General features: G+C 51.5%; 1 protein-coding gene across 2 annotated transcripts in view; it reads right to left on the bottom strand.

Annotated features, from left to right (window-relative positions):
* Positions 1–7,198: 7,198 nt before the first annotated feature.
* CHRDL2 (chordin like 2) overlaps positions 7,199–21,907 on the bottom strand; it is a 32,719-nt gene continuing 18,010 nt past the window's right edge. The window contains exons 4-12 of one of the 2 annotated variants that reach the window (XM_036321654.1): positions 21,353–21,495; positions 18,871–18,964; positions 17,897–17,952; positions 16,024–16,192; positions 14,945–15,139; positions 12,610–12,783; positions 11,710–11,764; positions 8,009–8,101; positions 7,199–7,308 (exon numbers count right to left, since the gene is read on the bottom strand). In XM_036321654.1, coding sequence (XP_036177547.1) covers positions 7,218–7,308; positions 8,009–8,101; positions 11,710–11,764; positions 12,610–12,783; positions 14,945–15,139; positions 16,024–16,192; positions 17,897–17,952; positions 18,871–18,964; positions 21,353–21,495 — 1,070 coding nt within the window. In that variant the 3' untranslated portion in view covers positions 7,199–7,217. The remainder of the gene's footprint in view (positions 7,309–8,008; positions 8,102–11,709; positions 11,765–12,609; positions 12,784–14,944; positions 15,140–16,023; positions 16,193–17,896; positions 17,953–18,870; positions 18,965–21,352; positions 21,496–21,907) is intronic. The other variant, XM_036321665.1, reaches the window with a different exon arrangement.

The raw sequence follows: 21,907 nt of genomic DNA, 5'->3' as shown, positions 1-21,907 counted from the left end.
CCTCATCCTCAACACCTGTTTGATTCGACCTATAACATGCTATTTTTAACCTGCTTTAATCTCCTCTGCCTGAAAAACCCTCTTCTTCCATCCCATGTTCACTGCCAGCCATTGCCCTGCTTCTCTCCCCTTTACCACCAAAGTTCTTCAAAGACTTGTCTGTTTACTCACCTCCCAAACACTGCCTCACCCCAAAACCTGCCCCTGCTCCCAGCTCTCTTGACAGCATCTACTGCTGCAGGCACCAGAAGCCCCTTGTCCTCAGACACTTGACCCTTTCCAGGCCTCATCTTTTTGGCTCTTGGCTATCGCACTCTCCTGGCTTCTCTCTGGCACACACGGTGGTTTTTTTTGCTGGGTTCTGTGCTAGGGCCCCTTTTTACTCTACAATCTCTCCCAGGCCAATGTCTACCATCTCCTCATTTAGTTGCCACCCACAGGCCAACAGCTCCCAAATCCCGATCTCTGGTCCAGCATTGTCTCCAGACCCATAACATACCGGAGGGTGCCTCTTGAGACTCACTGGGTGCTCAGCTGGACCTGTGGGCTCTCCCCAGTCACCACATGAGACACCAGCTACACACCAGACTCCTCCTTCTCCCTCAGCCCTACGTCCGGTCTGCCATCAGCTCTGCCTTCCCTTTCATCCCATCGCCTCTCCTGCCCAGGCCATTGCCATCCCATAGATTCCCAAGCAGCTTCCGACCTGGTATGTACTTCACTCCACCACACCGATCTCCCCACAGCAGGCAGAGCCAGCTTTCTAAACCTCAAATCTGACCCTTCCCAGGCTCCATGCTGCCCTCAGGATGAAGCCAAAGCTTCTTGGCTAAGTATCAGCCTCACCTCCTTTGCTTCTTGTCTCAAACTTTCTTATCCAGCAACACCACGCTGTTTGATTCAACCTATAACATGCTATTTTCATCTTCCATGCATCTGTCTCTTCCTATGTCATCACCCACTCTCTTCCCTCCCTCCATCTTTTCTTCTAACGCCTGCTCATCCTTCACAGCCTGCTGACATGGCCTCAGCTGAGCAGGGCCGTGCTCCCCATGGCCCTGCTGTCACAGCCCTGAGCACTCTGGTGTTGTTTTGCTTTCTCTCAGTCTCCAGTTAAGACTTGGCTCCCTAAGGACAGGCAGGGCCTATTGGTTCCTTACACTGTCGGTGGCCTAGCATATGTCCTACCCCAGAGTAGCTGGGGGTGTTTTATGAATGAATACATGGAAGAGACAACTCAGGTGTAACATCAGGGAGAGCTGCTTAGAGATTCCCAAGGCAAGCCTGTGTTTACGCCCTCAGAAAGGTCTGGACCAGAGTGAGGAGGTGCTGATGTGCTAAACGTGCCTCCCCTGGTGGAGGAGGTTTGGGAAGAACACCACCAGCTCTGGACGAGCCCATCAGAGAAACCAGGAAGGCAGCTGGCCTGCAACACCAGGAAAAGTATACAGGGAAGTCCGTTCCTGTCCTGAGGCCCCAGAGCTGCCTTTGATTACGGAGCCCTGCCTCCAACCTCATTCTCCGGCAGGGGAGGGGCCATGGTGCAGGGGGCAGGGGTGGGATGGGGGTGGCAGGGACGCCTTCATGAGAAGAAGACATCTGAGTGAGGCTGAAGGATGACCAGAGTTCGCCATGTGAATGGCCAAGTTTTCAGATTCCCACATTTTAAATGCAAGAACATATTCCCAGAGTTCCAAGTTAACCCCAGGTGGTGAGCAAGCAAGGCAGGGATGGTGTCTTCTCCAGGAGAGGCAGGCAGAGCCTGTGAGGAGGCTCTTCTAACTCAGAGAACGAGGGGAAGATTCAGCTATGTCCCTCAGACCCTAGACCAGCCGTGGGCAAACTACGGCCTGTGGGCCGGATCCGGCCCATTTGAAATGAATAAGACTATTGAAATAAAAGACCGTACCCTTTTATGTAATGATGTTTACTTTGAATTTATATTAGTTCACACAAACACTCCATCCATGCTTTTGTTCCGGCCCTCCGGTCCAGTTTAAGAACCCATTGTGGCCCTCGAGTCAAAAAGTTTGCCCACTCCTGCCCTAGACTCAAAGCAGCCCCTCGGATGGTTCAGGGAGGGTGACACCCATCCCTGCTCAGTGAGGGCAGTACTGGTGGGACGCCTAGTATACTTCCCAGACCTCAGACACCCACATACAAGGTCAGGCTCCAGAGACAGTAGCCAGGGCACCCAAAGTGGTACCCGTGGCAGAACGCAGCCAACCGGCCACTTAACACCATCTTTCCATGGCTTCATCAGGCTTGGGGGTGGGGGCGTGTGGCTGTACTGGGAGAGGAAGGGTTCTGGTAGTGAGTAGACCCGGCTTTAGTCCTGGCCTCACCATTCATCCCTGTGAGGCTTTGGGTAAGACACGGCTGATCCTGGGCCTCTCTCTGTTCGCTCCTCTCTAAAACGAGGGTCAGGGAGGCCCAAGATGGTGGCAGCTTCCGAAAGGAAGACACTAAACTCGCCCCTCCCATGGGCAAACTCAAATACACACAGGTGTAGGGAGCAGTTATTCCTGAGAGACGACCGAGGGCTGGATGAACAGCTCTGACCAACAAACAAGAGAAAGAGACGGGATTGAGGAGGCTGGGAAGCCGCGGGAGCCTTCCAAGAGCTGCAAGAACTCTCTGCCAGAGGAGCCCTGGAGCACCATTGTTTACAGCCATTTCTGTAGGGCAGCTGGGAGCTCACTGGGTGCCTCACTGTGTGACTCCGGCCTACCTGCAAGGTCACCGCAGACTGTTCTCAGCTACGATGCTGAGCTTTTTGCCTCTGAACAAGGGAGCAAGCACAAAGGCAAAGCAGTGCCCCGGGCGCTGTAACCACCTGCTCAGCTCCAACCGGCTTCCCCAAACTGCCCAGCACAGAAAGTCTACACAGAGGCTGCCTCTACTCGGGACCAATCTGGTAACAAACAAGAGAGAGAATGTACAGCGGAGGCTGGAGAGCAGTGGGAGCTCTCTGAGAGCCAGGGAATTAGGCCCAAGAGGCAAGTAAGAACCATTGTTTACGACCCCCTCCACCTCCATAGGGTGGGCAGGGGGCTCTATCCAGGTGCTCTAGCCTACCTGCAGGGTCGCTTCTGCTTCTTCTGGCCACAGGGGCCAAGCCCATTTTGGCCCCAAGCTTAAAGAGCAAGCGCAATCAATCAACAGGACACACCTGGCCTCCCCACCTGGCACTGCTCCAGCTTGGTAAGGCAGTGCCCTGAATGCCTTAACGCACCCGCTTGGCTCCGACAACCAGCCAAAACCACTGGTACACAACAGCCTACAGAGAGGCCGCTTCTACATAAGGCCACCTTATCAAGGTTGAGAGAGAGAGCTATTTTGTTTAATTCATATAAACAAATATAGAAAGTCAAACAAAATGAGAAGATGGAATAATACCTCTCAAATAGAGGAACAAGAAAAATCCCCAGAAAACCCTAAGGAAACGGAAATAAGTAATTCGCCTTATAAAAGACTGAAACAGTCATAGGGTGCTCACCAAACTTGAGAGTGGAATAGCAGAATTTAGGGAGAACTTCCACAAAGAGTTAGAAAGTAAACGTAGAACTAAGCATCACTGAAGAATACAATAACTAAAATGGAAAACTAAATTAGAAACAATCAACAGAAGATTAGCTAACACAGAAGAATGGAAAACAGACTAGTGGAAATCAACCAATCACAACAGCAAAAAGAAAAAAAAAATTTTAATGAAGACAGTTTGAAGGACCTCTGGGATAACATGATGAGCTCAAACATTCACATTATAAGGATCCCAGAAGGAAAATAGAGAAAGAGAAACTTTATTTAAAGAAATAATGGCTGAAAACTTTCCTAACCTGGGAAAAGAAATAGACATCCAGGTCCAAGAAGCAGAGAGAGTTCCAAAGAAGATGAACCCAAAGGGACCCACACCAAGACATATTGTAATTAAAATGGAAAAAAAGTTAAAGATAAAGAGACAATCTTGAAGGAAGAAAAGGAAAACATCAAATTATATACAAAAGAAACACCATAATACCTTCAGCTGATTTCTCAGCAGCTACTTTACTAGTATAGGACATCTTTAAAGTGCTGAAAGACAGGAACCTACAAGCTAGAATAATTTATCCAGCAAGGTTATTATTCAGAATTGAGGGAGAGATAGTTTCCTGGATAAGCAAAAACTAAAGGAGTTCTTCACCAGGTTTATAAGAAATTAAACCAGTTTTTCAAGAAAAGTTAAAGGGTCTTCTTTAAGCAGAAAAAGAAAGGCCATAACTATCACCTTAAATAGACAACTATAGGTATAGGAGAATATACATAAACTCCATAGTAACCATCAATCAAAACCCTTAAAAAGATATATAAAGAACAAAGAGAAAGGAATCCAAACAAAACACCAAAAACAAACAAAAAAAGCCCAGCAGAAGATGGTGGCATAGGTAAATGCCTATACTCGCCACCTCCCACAACCACATCAAAACTACAACTAAAACACAGAACAACCACCATCCAGAACCACTGGAGAGCTGGCTGAATCGAAGTCCTACAACTAGAGAAGTAAAGAAGAAAGCACACTGAGACCGGTAGGAGGTGCAGAGGTGTAGGACGGGCTGGACGGCACCCACGTGTGCCACTTTTTCAATTGGGAGGGAGATCATCTCTGTGAAGGCCTCCCATGAAGAGCAAGGAGTCCCAACCCCACACCAGACCCCCAGCCCAGGGTCCAAGAGCTGGGAAAAGAAGTCCCTAATGGCAGTAAGAACTACGGGCTATAAAATCCAGTGCGGATTGGGGCTCAGTGACACAGAGGCTGCTGGAGACTCAGCTGTTCCTCCTAAAAGGCCAGTACCACAAACTAAACTTACAAGGTCCTGCTTCCTTTGAGCTCCAGCACCAGGGTGAGGCTCTGGGGAACACAGACACATAGACACAGGAGGAACTGGATTGTCTGGCATTGGGGCAGGAACTTGGGGGGGAGGTTTTCTCCCAGATAGAGGTGCTCACCAGGATCATTGTTCCTATGCTGGGACCTTTCCAGTCGCAGGGCTGACTGGCAGCCATTTCTGTTTGCTCTGCCTTGGTGATTCCCTAAAACCCTGCCTCATCCAATTTACAATCCCACCCAAGATGGGATCCCACCATTGCATATGAATGGCCTGTCCTTGCTCAGTCTAAAATCTCTCAACAAGCTGCAGCTGGGTCAGGAAGTCCCAACTATCAATAAAAGGCCCAAGACCCAGCACCAGCACCAGCCTGCCTTGCTTCATAATTGGGCCTCATCTGGGCACTTTCAAACCCGATACAAAGAGGAGGAATCTGCAGCTCTCTCTGTAGCTCCTGCTGGATGGCCCCAGGCAGTGGCTGACTTTTCACCTCCCTGGAGACCCAAGAGCCAGTGTACCCAGTGGTTAGTGCCAGAACATACCAGATTACAACTCTACATCCATAAGTGACACACTCAAGGGGCAGACACTGTGAGCACCAAAGCCCCGCTGAAGCAAGTCCTGCTCCATAGGGGTATCCCTGCATAGCAGCTCTCCCACTGTAGTCCCAGCTGGTTCTCACAGTCAATTGGTCTGGAGGTCAATTCCTCCCGGTGACACCAACAGTAATCAAGTCTCAACTACAATAAGATTGTGCTCACAGCCCACAAAGGAGTGCACTTAGAGTGCCCAGCTCAGGTGACTGGGGAGGCTGAGCCACTGGGCCCTATAGGACTCCTACTACACGAGGCCACTCTACCAACTCAAGGAGACATAGCAGCTCTACCCAATACACAGGAACAAACACAGGGAAGCAGCCAAAATGCATAGACAAAGAAACATGTCACAAATGAAAGAAATGGAAGAAAGAAAACTACTGGATATAGAGTTTAAAACCATATTTATAAGGTTACTCAAGAATCTTCTAGAAACTTCAAAAAAAATGGAAAAGGACCAGTCAGAAATTAAGCATACACTGACTGAAATAAAAAATAATATACAGGGATTCAACAGTAGAGTAAAGGATTCTAAGAATCAAATCAATGACTTGAAATATGAAGAAGCAAAAAATACCCAACCAGAAGAGCAAAAGAAAAAAGAAATCCAAAAATATGAAGATAGTGTAAGGAGCCTCTGAGATAACTTCAAGTGTACCAACATTTGCATTATGGGGGTGCCAGAAGAAGAGAGAGAGCAAGATATTGAAAACCTATTTAAAGAAATGATAGAAAACTTCCCCTACCTGGTGAAAGAAATAGACTTACAGTTCAGGAAGCATAGAGAGTCCCAAATAAGAGGAACCCAAAGAGGACCATACCAAGACACATCATAATTAAAATGCTAAGAGCAAAAGACAAAGAGAGAATCTTAAAAGCAGCAAGAGAAAAGCAGTTAGTTACCTACAAGGGCGTGTCTATCTGACTGTCAGCTGATTTCTCAACAGAAACTATGCAGGCCAGAAGGGAATGACAAGAAATATTCAATGTGATGAATAGCAAGAACCTACAACCAAGATTACTCTACCCAGCAAAGCTATCATATAGAATTGAAGGTCAGATAAGGAGCTTCACAGACAAGAAAAAGCTAAAGGAGTCCATCACCATCAAACCAGTATTATATGAAATGTTGAAGGGTATTCTTTAAGAAGAGGAAGAAGAAAAAAAGAGAAAAAGATACAAAATATCAACAACAAAATGGCAACAAATACATACCTATCAACAATTGAATCTAAAAATCAAAGTAAACGAATAAGTAATCTAATGAACAGAATAAACTGGTGAATAAATAGAATCAGAAGCATGGAAATAGAACAGACTGACGATTCTCAGAGGGAAGGGGGGTAAGGGTAGGGAAGAGATTAAACAAGGATCTTATATGCATATATGCATTACCTATGGACACAGACAATAGGATGACGGAGGCCTGGGGCAGGGCGGGAACCGGGTGGAGGGAGTCAATGGGGGGGAAAAAGAGGAACATCTGTAAAAATCTTAACAATAAAGATTTAAAAAAAAAAAAAAAAGCTTAGCAAACTACAAGAGATCAAGAGAAGAAACAGAGAACAACCAACAATTAACAAAATGGCAAAAATGACATAGTTATCAATAATCACTTTAAATGTAAATGGATTACCAGGTCTGTCTTGCACTCACTGTGCCAACACAAACTCAGCAGGCAGGATGGAAGGGTAATGCAACTTATTTATTAATATATAACAACAAAAATAATAAAGCTCATATCTGCAACAGTTTAGGTCTTTGTTATAAGGTCTTGGTCCCTTTGTCCAGACTCGCCATGACCTTCAGCTCCGGCGTCTGGGCTAGGAAGACGTTCCAGTGACCTGCATGGAGGAAAGCAGAAGCGTTGTGTGTGTGGGTGTGTGTGTGCTGGGGAATGTGGGGTGTGTGTGTGTGTGTGTGTGTGTGTGTGTGTGTGTGTGTGTATGTGGCTGGTGGCTAGTGGCTGGTGGAGAAAAAACAGGGCAAGGAGAACTGTGTGGACCTGTGTTTGGAACCCACAGGGAGGAAGGAGGTGGTATCTCCAACATAACCCCCATATCCAGATCAGTTCTGGCACATGACCCCACCTTCAACCAACCAACAATTGGGGGCTGGGCTTGTTTCCTGACACTTGCTGGTGACAATGCCATCTGTGACTGCCCCACCACCTAAAGCCCAGTTGGGTCCAGTCTTCCTCAGTGCAGTGTAGAGCGAATTCAGGGCATCAGAAGGATGTGGTTAAGAGATTCCAGTAGAGAGGGAAGAGGCAGCAGAAGGGTTTAAGGCTCAGACCTCCCTCCTCTCCAGCCCTGTGTCCCCCATCCCAAGACCAAATTCAGCAAGGCTCTGCTTTGTCCTCCAGCTCCTCGGCACTGGAGTTGAGAAATCTCTGGCGCAGACACCCACTGGATTCCTGTGCCGGGAACTGACGTCTGTGGCTCACAACCCCCCTCCCGGCACCAGCAGCCTGAAACTCCCCGAGAAGCCCTGGCCTCTAGCCAGGCTCTCTTCCCAGGCCCCAGTCTCAGCCCCAGGGCCCACCTTCGTGGGTGCCGGTGAGCAGCCGGAAGTTCTGTGCTTCTCTCTGGAAGTCTTGCTTCCTGACTTTCTTGATCTGAATCAAGTGGAAGATTCCTGAGGGCAGAAACAAGGGCATGAGCAGGCAAGGCAGGGCTGTGGATCAGGGAAACGGGGTGACTTAGACTTGGAATGGACCCTGTCACCTCCCTCCCCTCCCCTATTCTGATCAGAACCCCAAATCCTGTGGACTAAATTTCCTAAGTATTTGGAGTCTGTTCTCCTGTCCTCACTGTCTCTCTCCCCATTCAGGCCCCCTCATGTCTTGCTTGAGTCACTGCACTAGATTTCTGACCACTTTTACTCCCCCTCTAACCTATGATCCTACCTGCGGTCATTCAAAAATACTGTTTCCCTAAAATTCCCCTTCCCTGACCTCTTGTCGCCTCTCTGCTGGTCCTGCTCTGGTTTCCATCACCCTCCTGCTCTCATACCACTCACATGTCCACAGTACAGAAGGGAGGGCTGAAGGAGGGAGGGAGCAAGGGAGGAAGGAAGGAAGGAAGGGAGGAAAGGAGGGAGGGAGGGAGGGAGGGAGGGAGGGAGGGAGGGAGGAAGGAAGGAAGGAAGGAAGGAAGGAAGGAAGGAAGGAAGGAAGGAAGATAAAAATCAGTAGGTGTGCTTATTCAGACACCAAAACACTAACAAGTGTCAGAATTGTAGGCCCCCTTTCAGTGCAGTTCACCAGACCCGCCGAGTGGCATTGCCTGTGCTCCTGCCCTAACCAACTACTTGAAGACCCCCGAGGGCCAAGCCTTTACATGTGCCACCCTACCTGTTGGAGCTCCTTCTCCTATTGCCACCAAGGGCACTCCTTCCTACCCATCCTCCAAGCCTTAGCTGGGAAGTCTTCCTTCACCCCCCACCCCCAGGTAGTTACAACTTCCTTCTGCCGTGGGTCCCAAGGAGGAAGTTATAACTACCCATAGCTGTTGGCTTCTGTTGATGATTGTATCTATTTCTAATGTGCTATCATTGTCTATTCTTTTTTAAAAGTATATTTTTATTGATTTCAGAGAGGAAGAGAGATAGAAATATCAATGATGAGAGAGAATCATTGATTGGCTGCCTCCTGCACAGCCCACACCAGGAACTGAGCCTGCAACCCAGGCATGTGCCCTGACTGGGAATCGAACCTCCCAGTTCATAGGTCGATGCTCATTGTGTCACAATTGGAGCACAGACAAGGCCACGCCGGCCAGGCTCATTGTGTCTATTCTTGCCTCCCCTACCAGTCTGGGAACTTCTGGAAGGCTTTCCTCTCTGGGTCCCCTAAGTCTGGCTCACATTAGGCATGTAGAATGAATGAATGAATGAATGGAGGGAAGGAGAGAGGGAGGGATCAGCAAATACATGTGTACTCATTCTAGGCCACGCCCTGAAGGAAGATGAGGTCTTATTCTGGATCTCCTACTGTTTGCATTCCTTGGGGAGCTGGCCACTGGCACCACACATGGTGCTGAAGCCCTGCGTACATGGGCTGTGAGGTCGCACCAGCTGTTACCCCCAGGGTCAGTGGCCAGAAAGAACAGATGCAACAGCAAGGCCTCTGGTAGGCCAGTACCACCCTCAAGGAAACCAAGAACTGGCCTTGCTTATGGGAATCGGAGTGGGATCTCACCAAGGGCAATGGACAGCACGGATTCTGAGATGAAGGTCTAGGAGGCCAGAATGGCCTTGGGAACCCGAGCCCAGATGTCAAGGGCCGGGATGTGGGAGAGGCTGACTCCAAAGGCCCAGGCTACGTCGTGAGCATGAGATGGGGATGGGTCCTTGTGCTCCAGGCCTGTCACTGCACCCCTCCCCCCCCCTCCAAAACAAAACAAAACAAAACACAAATTGGAGTGGAGGTAACAGGGACACAGGCGGGTCTGGAGGTGGGTGGGCGTGCGTGTACTAGAGACCATCAGTGAGACCACAGGGGGACTTCCCTCCTAGGTGGGGGAAGGAACTGGGACCCTTTCTACACTGGAACCCCAGAATATAAAAGGCCCTTAACCCTAAGCCAACTCTCTGTTCAGCTTCTGGAGCCTGGGGCTCTCCCCGGTGGTGTGGCCACACTTAGCCCAGGTTTCAACATCTACCTGCTCACTTTGTCTCCAGGCCAGTCCTCCCCTCCCTCTCCCAGCCTCCAAGGCCCGCAGCTTCCACGCTTCTGCATGAGAGAACAGTGCGATTCCCACTGACAGCCACACCTGGGGAGTGTTTGACTCCCATGGTCAGGGACAGGGAGGCAGGGATAGGGAGGGACAGGGAGGCAGGGATAGGGAGGTGGATGGGGCACGTGGGCCACCCAGGAGGTCAGGAGATGAGGAGGGGGAGGCTTACTAGTGACAGCATGGTGGGGCCTGGCACTGTGAAGTTGAAAAGCTTCACCCCACCCCCACCCCCACCTGCACCATTCCACCTTGTTTTTTTCTGAGAGGCCTGGTGGTAATGAGATTGGCCTGGAGCTACAATGTCCCTCTCTGCACCATTCTGGGCACCCCTTGCCCTTCCTCAGACACCTCCCTAGAAGCATTAGTTCACCTCTATGGAGGCAGCCCTGGGGACAGTCAGACCTGAGTTTGAGTCTTTACTGCTTAAACTGTATGCCTTTGAGCAAGTTATTTTACTTCTGAGACTCAGTTTTCTTATCTGCAAAATGGGGCGTTAATACATACCCCTCAGGTTTCTTATGTGGATTAAATGAAGCACATTATATGTAATGTCTGCTACTCACCAATCACAGAGCACAGGGCATACAAGTGTGGGCTCTGCAGCCGTCGCCAACCTTTCGGACCTCACGGACCACCGGTTAGCAACCGCGGCTCTAAAGCCAGCGTTTAAGGCCATTGCTACCACCCTGCCAGCAGTGTGCCTTTCTAAATCCCATCCAGCCCCAGGCCCATCTCCCACGAAGCCTTCCTTGGTCAGCTCAGCTCCCAGTGAGCTCTTGCTGCACCCAAGTCGCCAAGAGACTATTCTCTATAGTCCCAGCATTTGGTGGGCTGAGGGGAGTCCCAGAATAAACATACAGCCAGCACCTATCCAGGGACCGATGGAATCTCACGGTACAAAAGAATCGCAAGGGTTACTCGCCAGCTGCTGGCAGAATCCCCACGCAGCCCTTGCCGGCACGCTCCCATGAATGGAGCTTGCTCCCTCCCTTCATTACAGGAAGGCTCTAAGCACGAGAAAGTGCTTTCTCTATTGGCTGAAACCTGCTTCACTGCAATGCTGACCGAGTCAGTGAGGCACGAGGAGAAGGACAGCGACATGGTTAGCACCTACTATAGGCCAGAGGCTGTACCTATGTTATTTCATTAACCCTCCATACGCCCTCCTCCCCAATTAACAGCAGAGAAAACTGAGGCCCAGAGAGGTCAAGTGAATGGCCCAGGCTGCACAGCTAAGAAATGGTAGGAACGGGATTTTAGCTCAGGTCTGATTCTAAAGCCCCTGCGTGTTGACCCTTGCGGTCAGTCAGAACACAGCTGCTCCCTCTGCCTGGAGCAGTCCTTCAGAGCCATGAAGCCAGTGGTCCTGTCCCCCTGAGTCTTCTCTTCTCCAGGCTGAACGGCTCCGCTTTCTTCGTCCATTCCTCCTACGACAGGGGGCAGAGTAGAGCAGGGAAAGAGCCGCATCTGACGTCACAAGACATGGGCTCTAGCTCCTCCACTTACTGGCTGTGTGGCCTGGAGCCAGGTACTTCACCTCTCTGAGCCTCAGTTTCCTCATCTGTAAAATGGGGATAATAATACCTAACTCTCAGGATCGCTGAGCATCAAATGAGATCATGAACGTGAAAGCACCTTGTAAATTCTAAAGTGCTACACACATTGGTTATTATCATGTCATTATTTTTATTATCCCCTTCCTGTCCCCTTCTTATTGTCCCCTCTTTTTCCACCCCCCACCCCCAGGCAAACCCATCAGTAGTGAAAAGTGACCTTAGAACTAATTCACAATTAAAGGGTTTAGTTTGTTTTACTCTACCCAGCGGATTTATTTTTCTCAAGAGAGTCAGAAAACAGAACTTTCAACAATTCCCTTATGAAAACGTCTCCTGACCTTCATTTGGTGACATGAGTAGCCTGTTGAATAGGGTGAGTTGCTCACAGAATGAGAACTATATTCTGATTTTAATTTACCGTGGAGTGATAGAACCTACCATATAGAAGAGGCTGGATGAGACCAGCCTCTCTGAGGACACTGGGCGGGCCCTCCTGCCTGAAAAGACGCTGGAATTCTATTAATATCTCTTTCATCAGGGTAGGCATTACTCTGCCCTGACTCCTTGCAAGGTGCAACAACCCCTTCTCCCCAGGAGAGGGAGCACTTCCAGGCCCTGGCATCTCAGAGTAGGGGAGCTTATCAGAACTGTCAGAGAATCAGACAGAATCAGCGTCTCCCTTTATCTTGGAATCAAGGACTCAAACCTGGAAGGCCTGCCATCAGCAGGTCTTCCTGGGCCAAAGGCACTTGGTTAACAAAACGTGCCCACAACGCCCCTCAGGGGCCTTGGAGCCCAGGAAAGGGGACAGATTTGAGGTCTGCCCGGCTGGGAGGACGCCGATGCTCACCTTTCACCAGCTTCCAGAGGTAGATGTCCACCTGCTCAGAGGCCTCACGCTCCAGGGCAAAGCGACGCAGGTTGTCTGGACTTGGGGATACGGATGTGTGCACAAGGACCCGGCCGGGCGCCTTCGGACACCGGGTGGCACTGATCTCACGGTGGCCGGGCTCTGCCTTGTCCTCTGGGAGACACAAGCAGCGTGTGAATGCCCTGTCTCCCCACCCCTGTCGGCTCAAAGAGAGGGGCCACTGGTCTGAATCCCCCTCAGGGTCTCCTGGTCCTGGCAAAACCTCTGGTGCCCAGGGAGGAGAAGGTCTCTGGGGAAGAGAGGGGCATCTCCCCCTGTCACCCCCAGTGATTAGCATATCAGAAAACTTCCCACCATTCAGGGCCCAGCTCATCTCCCACCTCCTCCAGGCAGCCCACCGTTTCCTCCCACTCACAGCTTTTAAAACGCTTCATGACTTCCCGGGACTCCCACTCGTGCCCTTAACCCCACATTGCCTTGTAATTGTTTCACTCAGGTGTGTTTTCTCCTTAAAAGAGAAAGGTGAAGGGCGGAACCACGTCCTTCAAGTCTCTTGAGTCGCTCACACCAAGCACAGGCTCTCCGTGGACACACACAGAATGGAAGGTGTGGGAGGGCTATGTGATGATGGCGGTGATGACGATGATGGTTGTGGTGGTGGAAGAGAGGACGATGATGGTGACGGTAGTGGCGGAAGTGGGAGGGTGTGGGGGTGAGGATGAGATGGTGGGGATGGTGGTAATTTTTTTGTTGTGCCGAATTGGATACAGTCTTAAAGTTTTGACATGTTGGAATTCCAAGAACATTCTCCAGAACTCTCCATGTACCAACATTCCCTATTTTTCAGGGACCGAAGGACTAAGTCCCCAGATATACTAGACTTACTAGTTACAAAGCCCTTAGGCATGTCCAGCTAAGAGCTGTTACAGTCTCAATATTTTTAAAAGGAAACAGACTGGATGCTGATGGCGGGACCCAAGACCAGGTCTGTTTGTGACGGAGCTCAGGAGCGAGCCTCAGCCCATCTCAGAGAGAATTCAAGTTGAATCCCCACCCCTCGTGTTCCAGGCACCATCCTGTCATGCTCCCCCGCTGAGCCTGTCCCAACAGCATATTATTCTGATAAACAATAGTTATTCCTTATGTTTGGGTTTTGATTTACAATTCATAAAGCATTGTCATCAACGCTGTGTCTGAAGCTCAGAAAGGGAAAGTAACTTGTCCAAGCTCACAACAGTAAGTTAGGCAAGTAAAGAAGCCAGTAAGCAAGCTAACGTAAACTCAAATATCCTGACGTTAAGTGCTGGGGTAGGCGGAGACTTAGGGCAATTGTAGCCACTCCCCTATCTCATTTGTGAAGCAACTGAGTTGTGAGAATTAAATGAAGCGGGTGGAACCCCCTGGTGCGAGCAGGTTCTTGATGCATGTTTCCTTCCTCTTCTTCTCCTCCGTTCCTCTCCTTTCAGCTTTTCCAACCCAGCCCTCGAGCCAGATGCGGTCAGGGCACAACCTCACCATGCACCTCCTACCCCCCTGCCTTCTTTCTAGGCTGCAGGGAACAGGCCTGCCCCTCACATCAGCTACTGCTGACACGCACAGGCTGTGCTTCTCAATGACACACTCTGGCCCAAGTTCCCTTCGGCACACTCATCAATCCTTGGGTCACAGGGCATTGCTGAAAGAACTCAGCCGGCAGGTCTGGAAGCCTGAGTTCTCGTTCAGCTCCACTACTACTTCGCTGTGTGACAGGGAAGTCCCTTCTCTTCTCTGGGTCTCAGTTTTCCCGTATGTACTAGTAGATGAAGGTTGAAGGAAGACAACAGAGGCCAAAAGTATGGTCTTTGGAGTAAGATAGATGAGGGTTCAAGTCCCAGCTCTGTCACCGACAGCCAGTTGTGTGACCTGGGACAGGTATTTATCTCCTCGTTCTGTAAAACAGGGATTCCTGCCTTGTCCGCTGTGGTGAGGGTTACACGAATCCATGCATGCAAAATACCTGCCCGGCACATGGTAAGTGCTCAATAAACATAGGCTATTTCTCTTAAAAGTCCTAATACCCTAAGATGTGATGACTTCACAGAGTCGAGAACACTATTTGATTCTACATATACATGTTGGAGAGCCTCTGACTGTCTCTGTAACAGTAGCTGGTTCTACAGATAATACATTACAAGTCTGGCATTTGCTGCTGCTGTGCTTCCAGCACTCTGTGCACCTAAAACCCTGCATCCTGTGGCCCTGCGCCCTCGCCCCGTCCACGTCAGAGCTGTTCACTCTGGCTGGTGCCCTCCCTGCCCCCAGCATCTCTTTGTACCTGGGCAGATCTTGCAGCACTTTCCCGCCACTTTCTCCGGGTGATGGCAGGGGTACTCAGCGGGGCAGGTCACCCGCTGGCAGTCCTGGCGGCCGTCCTGACAGGTGCACAGGATGCAGGGCAGGGGTCCAAAGGAGCGAAAGGCTGGATGCCACACCTCCCCGTGTGAGTACGTCCTCCCACCGTGCACGCAGGCTGGGCCAAGGAGGGCAGAGAGAGAGGAGGGTCAGTGCCTTGGACTCCAGCCAGAGTCAAGTCATCGGCGGGGGTGGGGCCTTGGAGAGCCCCTGCTCCACAGTCTGGCCCAGCCACACGGACTGCAAAGTGCAGTGCAGGCCAGGATACAAAACCGGCCCCACATCCCTGACACCCCCCCCCCCCCCCCGAGCACACAGGGCTGTGACATGCTCAGTAAGGACTTGCTGAAGATGAAGAGTCCTCCTCCCACCCTCACGGGCCCCTGTGGTGGAGCAAGGAGGGCGATGGCTCACAGTGGGAGATATGAATCCAGTTCTGTCACTGCCTTGCTGTGCAAGCCCTGGCAGGTCCCTCCCCCTTCCTCAGCCTCAGTGTCCCATCCGTACAGGAAAGGGCTGGGACAGACGCCTCATCGGGTGCCTCCCCACTCTGCTGCCATGGCTGCCCAGGGGCCTCCCTCCCAGCCCATCCTGACTGTCCTCCTGCAGCCCAGATCTGCTCGCTCCTTTTGTTGTCAAGAACTCCCCCTCAGCACTTCCTTAAGTTAGAGTAATTGATTGACATGTCTGGAGCCCCTCCAGGACAGGGACCATTTTTCATCTCTCTCTGTTCTGTGTTCCTAAATTCCCAGCAAAGACATGGCAGATGCTGGTTCTACCCCTAACTCAATACTCTGAACCTCAGTGTCCTCATCTGTCAAAGTGGGGATCAGACCTTACGTCCTTTAAGGACACCTTCATTTTGGTGTTCTAGGCGTCTATAAGCTCAGAGCCAAATTGAGATTGGAGAACCACTGTGTCAGGGTATAGGACTGGGAGGCAGGAGCAGTTGGAGGCCCCCCCTTTCCCACCTCAGGGGTTGGAGGAGGTTCCCATCCCCACCTTTCTTATGTTTCTCCTTCAGGACGATCTTGACTGTGGTGCTGCCTGCCCCCTTCGGTCGGAAGTGGCGAGGGATGAAGCCCAGAGGGGAGCTGAGCCCAGTGGGGGCTGGGGTGCCCGGGCCTCTCTTTCTCCCTCCGTCCCCTGAGCACGGATCCTGGGAATGTCTCTGCAAATGGCAGGAAGGATCAAGATCACCGATAGGCCGCTGCCAGTGAAGGAGTAGCAAGGCCCAGGCTACAGCGAGTGGCCTGAGGGTAGACGCCCGCATGACTTCCTAGTGAAGAGAGGGCTGGGCTAGGGACAGGAAGATCTGGATGGGGTCCAGGATGTGCTCAGACAGTGGATCTTTGAAAACTTGGAAGGTAGTGCTTTGGGCTGCCTTCCAAACAAGCCCTTCTTAGACCTGTCAGAGCCAGGGCCCTGGCACTGTGTGGGCAGAAGGGTTTGGATCTTTATCTGGGTGACATAAGTAATCAGGGACCTAGAGAACTTAATGCTTAAGAAATAGAAGGTGAGAATGCAGGGAGGGTGAATGTCAGGAAACCCTTCTTTGAGAAGATTGAGGTGATGGGACAAGGAGACAGGCTCTGAAGGTCCCACCAGCACCCATGGGGCAGGAAGATGAAGAGCCAGCCCCATCCAGGCACAGAGGTTCTCCAGAGCTCCAGCCCCGCCCTCCCTTCCTGAGCCCCTGGAATCCAAGATCCCAAGACCCTCAGCTCCAGACCAGATGGGAAGGGTGGCAGGGATAGCAAAAGGTGTGTGTGAGGGCAGTGTAACAGGGCAGGAGCTTTGCATAGTTTGGGGACTGGCAGCTCTAGGCGACGGGAGAGGAGCCAGTGGCCTGGGGCAAGTGGCCGAGCTTTAACCCACCTCACCGACCCTAATCACTCCCATTCCTTCCTCTATAGCCCCTTCCTCTCTGCACAGTCTCAACTAGTCCTTTGATGGCTGGACTGAGCCCACAGGAGCTCCCAAAGCAGAAACCCTATCTAAGGCCCCAACACAGGCCCAAGCCCCTAGGAGGCCCCTAGGAAATGCTTGTCAAGTGGAATAGAGGCAAGAAAAAATTGAAGAGCCCAACCCCTGCACACTGCCTCCCAGGAAAGGGATGGAAGGAAAGGGGACGGCCTGGCTCAGGTCCTGCGGCACCGGCACCGGCACCCAGACCCCACCTGAGAAGGCCCCGCCTAGGAGGGGAGGCTGACCTGGCAGAGGAGAGGGGAGAGCTCATTGGCTCAGAGCCCGGGGAAGTCTCAGGGAAGGGCGCCCCGCCTCCAGGTGAGCCAGGCAGAAAGAGCAGGTGGAGTTGTTCGCATTGTGGGCAGCACAGATGGCAGAGGGGGACTCAAGTCAGTACATGAACGTGTTCTCCCACCTCTTTCCTCTGCAGCCAGAGAGAGCTGGGCAGTTCAGTCCATCGCACTCTAGACCAAGACTGAAAGGGGCCAGGACAGAGGGGGAACACAGAGAGGTAGCCCCCAGACAAAGAGCCAGAATCTCAGGAGCCGGGTGGGGAAGGCTGACCAAAATGAGAGGCCACGCCCTCATGGAACATGCTGCTCCGAGGTGGCCTAAATAAGGACAGACATGGGCTCTGGATGGAACAGTGTTAGAGGGGTTCCCAGGAGGGAAATCGGTAAGTTTGGGGCCTGTGCCTGCATGTTTGGTGCTTTTTCCTGGCCCCTCCTGGCTCATCAGCCCTGATGGGAGGCTAAGGAGAGGGGTTGGACATGGTGCGGCTCATGAAGCTGACCCAGGGGACAAATGAGAAATGAGGTTTACTTGCTCCACAGTCATAGAGACTTGGGCCCTGGATACCAGCTCACTGCACCTCCTCTCCCCACCCTTTCAGTATCTGTGTACTCACTGCCCCACGGTGTGACTGCGCGCTGTCCTCTTCAGCTGACTTCTCACTTGACCCATCTGGAAACCAAAGGGAAGTCCCATCAGCCTCTGCCTCCTCAGCCTTGCTGGCTGGACCGCAGGCCTCCCCCTCAGGCTCTGCCCCTCCAGGGCCTGGTGCTATTTCTGCAGCCCCCAAACCCCAGCAAGTCCCTCTGTCCCGGTGGGGCCTTATTCCCACTGCTCATCATAGTGTCTCCTCACATCTGGGTTGCTGCCCCAGTTTTCACACACTGACCTCCTGGTCACCATTAGGACTGAGCTGCTTGGCTGGGCCAGAGCTCTTGGTCAGTGCCCATCATGGACGGCCCAGAATTCCATCCCTGCGGCCTGCCCAGTCCCAGTCCCCTGGGCAGCCACTAGAGCAGGGGTGGGCAAACTTTTTGACTCGAGGGCCACAATGGGTTCTTAAACTGGACCGGAGGGCCGGAACAAAAGCATGGATGGAGTGTTTGTGTGAACTAATATCAATTCAAAGTAAACATCATTACATAAAAGGGTACGGTCTTTTTTTTTATTTCAATAGAATAGCCAAACGGGCCGGATCTGGCCCGCAGGCCGTAGTTTGCCCACAGCTGCACTAGATCAATGGAAGTTAGCGTCTGGGGGACAACCTCTTCCTCTTCCTCTACAACCCCAGACTTTCCTGAGAAGCAGAAGACAACGTAGAGCATAGGTCACACTTGATATCAAGCAGAGGCGGCTCCCCAAGGCATCCTTACACTGTTTCTCCCTCCTTCCTGCTCCCTGGGGTGGCAATAAAAACGCACGGCAGCCGCTGCGCAGGCTCAGCCTTCTGCTGGGCTAAGCCCCCACCCATGAGGAAGGAATGGTGTGCTACATGTTGAGTGTCTCGGGGGTTCCCCCTGCTCTAACAGTCCATGTCTGGGTCCGGGGGGTGAGGTGGGTGGGCACTGCCAAATCTAGGGGCAGACTCACTTTTGCAGGCCTGGCAGCAGGAGCTGGGCAGTGGGAGGGGTGCAGGGCAGCCTGGTTCCGGGCAGGTCATGAGGCCGCAGTAGATCTGGCCCTCCTGACAGACAGAGCAAAGGGGAGTTGGGAGATGAGCTCTGATGAGGACCAGCCCCTGCCCTGGGAGCATATGGCCTTGAGGTCTCCCCTGAGGTGGGAGAGGGAGGGAGCAGCAGAGTGGTGTGGGCAAGGCCCCGCCAATTCAGAAGAAGGGTCCTCTGTACCCTCCCACTCCCACTCCAGGCCCTGAAGTAGCATCATCCTCCGACTTCTAAAGCGTTTTCACACCCCGTCTCTCTGTAGGCTCTCACAGCCACTGGGTGAGATGGGCCCCTTCCCACCTACAGATGGGGAGAGCCTGCAGGGGCGCCTAGCCTGCTAAGTCAGAGACACGGCCGGACAGAATGGACTAGAGCCCAGTCTTCGGGCTTTTCCTACTGAAATCAATGTCCTCTCCCCTGGCCTGGAAAGGGGGACCCAGCATTAGGGAGGGACATTGGTGGGGGATACCTTGGGCTCACCATATTGTCACGAAAAACCCTACATCTGAAACTTTGGGACTCAGCCCAGAAAGGCAACACTGCAGGGGAAAGGGCCTTCTGGGAATCAGGAGGTCAGATAACCTTTGATGAGTCACTTCTCTTCTCTGGGCCTCAGTTTCCTCCTCTGGGAAATGGGGGCACACCCATCTGGGCTGTGAAGATCAAGTGAGGGGACAGTTGTGAAAAATCCTTTTTAAAATGTAAGGCATTTTTAAAATGGAGGAAGTGATATTACCTCAAGTCCTTTCCTTATTAGTATCTTTTCCAGTGAGTCTGTAAAGCAGTGGTTCTCAACCTGTGGGTCGCAACCCCTTTGGGGGTCGAACGACCCTTTCACAGGGGTCGCCTAGGACCATCAGAAAACACATATATAATCACATATTGTTTTTGTGATTAATCACTATGCTTTAATTATGTTCACTTTGTCACAATGAAATTGGGGGTCACCACAACCTGAGGAACTGTATTAAAGGGTCGCGGCATTAGGAAGGTTGAGAACCACTGCTCTAAAGGATTCTGATCCCTCAGACAAGGCCAGGAGTCAGACCCATATAAACAGGCATGAGAAGAAGGAAGGGGGGGACCCAAGTATTCAGGGAGAATGGACAAGAAATCACAAGAATGCTTTCGCCACCCACCATCATCATGTCTGTCCTTTCCTGCAGCCCCCCCTACACCAGGCCCTTGTCACCTCATAGGAAGCAGATGCAGGAAAAGGATCGTGGGTTTTGGAGTTATGTGGCCCTGGGTCTGCAGTCTGGCTCTGCCACTTGACTAGCTGGGTGACTTTGGGGAAGTTGCTTAACTGCTCTGAGCTTCAATTTCTTCATCTGAGATCCTTCTCCTGGGGTCTTTGGGAGCTTGTATATAAACATGAGACATTTCTATGAATCTAGTAGGATGAATCTAGTCCATGGAGGACTACAGAGTAATATTGGCCCTGCAAAAATAATCACTCTCTGGGTTGACTTATAAGTAGTCACCCTCATTTGTAAGTTGTTTGCTCGGCAGCACGGATACTTTAAGGGTCAGAGTCCTACTGAAGGGATGGAGAAGCAGGCTGAGAGAAGTGACTCATCAAGGTCACACAGGGAACCATGGAAGAGCTAGAGCTCCAACAGGGGTGTCCAGCACTAGTCTAGGCCTCCTCCCCTTGCGCCACTGCTAAATCTGATGATTATTTTACACAGAGAGGACACTGGTCAGACTCCATATGTGTGCAAAGGAACTGGGGCCCAGAGAAGTTTGGTGACCAGATAGTAAGGAAACCTGGAGAGCAGGAGTTTCTCCTGACAAGGCACAGGCAAGCAGCTGAGTGACAGGCTGAAAACCTCTGCACACTGTGGCGGGGCCATATCTAGAACTCCCAAATGAGGAGGGTGAAGGCTTTCCAGATCAGACCTTGTTTGGCTTCAGTCTTGGTACCCTGCAACACTGCAGAGTCAGCCTTGCCTGTTCCTAGGCTCAACTCTGACTACATACAACAGGGGGAGTTTAGGCAGCTTCAGATTAAATTCCATTTGCTACAATCTGGCCCTGTCTCTGTGCCCCAGGACTGATAACTGATTATTAAACTCATTCATTCATTCATTCATTCATTCATTCATTCATTCAAGGCATCCTCTGTATGCCAGGCCCTGGGCCAGGAGCAGTGGAAGATAAAGAAATGAATTGGGTATGGCCCCTCTCCTCCAGGAGTACAAAGTCTACTGGAGAAAACAAAAAGAAGCCAATGTCAGTGCCAGGTGACCCGGCTGTAACAGGCAGCTCAGGAGGGTGCAGAAGCCCATTCACTGTCACTTTGCTTTGACCAGGGAGAACCGCCTCCCTCCCTCCCAGCCCACACCACCATGCTTTTCAGGCCCAGACCGCGGGCCTGGGCTAAAGTGAAGGCAGGAGCTTCTTACGGTACAGCTGCAGAGGACACACTGGTTGGGCAGGCGGGAAGGGAACAGCTCATGGGCACTGAACATCTCTCCGTGTTGGTACAGGGTTCCGTTGTGCTGGCAGGACTTTGGGGGGGCCCGGAGCCCAGAGGGCGTGTGAGGTTCTGCGGATGGGGAGGTGCAGGAGGAAGAAGAAAAATGAGGTTCCACGTGGATCTCAGAACTTTGCCAGAATTAACTGGGCCACTTTTCTGAAGATTTTGGATTTTAGCATCTCTTGGCATTTAAACTGAGTTCTGGCCTTCTTCTTCCCAGACAGTCCCCCTATCAGCTAACCAAGAAGAGGTCCTGCTGACACATCCATCTGACCTTGTCACTCCCTCCCATGGCTCCTCACCATGGCCTTTCGGCCCCCCAGTGTCTGAGCTGGTCCCGACCAGAGCCAGAGGCCAGGCCAGAAACCTCAGCTCCACTGAGCCCCACTCAGTGGGGACCTGTGTCAGTCGGTGAGCGTCCATGGGGCACCTCCTAGTGCTAGGCACTGCTCTAGGTACTGGGGACACAGTAGTGAACAGA

This window comes from Myotis myotis, unplaced genomic scaffold, assembly GCF_014108235.1.
Source record: "Myotis myotis isolate mMyoMyo1 unplaced genomic scaffold, mMyoMyo1.p scaffold_m19_p_10, whole genome shotgun sequence".
Classification (NCBI taxonomy): Eukaryota; Metazoa; Chordata; class Mammalia; order Chiroptera; family Vespertilionidae; genus Myotis; species Myotis myotis.
The sequence above is the reverse complement of the archived record's forward strand: the minus strand, read 5'-3'. Positions and strand labels throughout refer to the sequence as shown.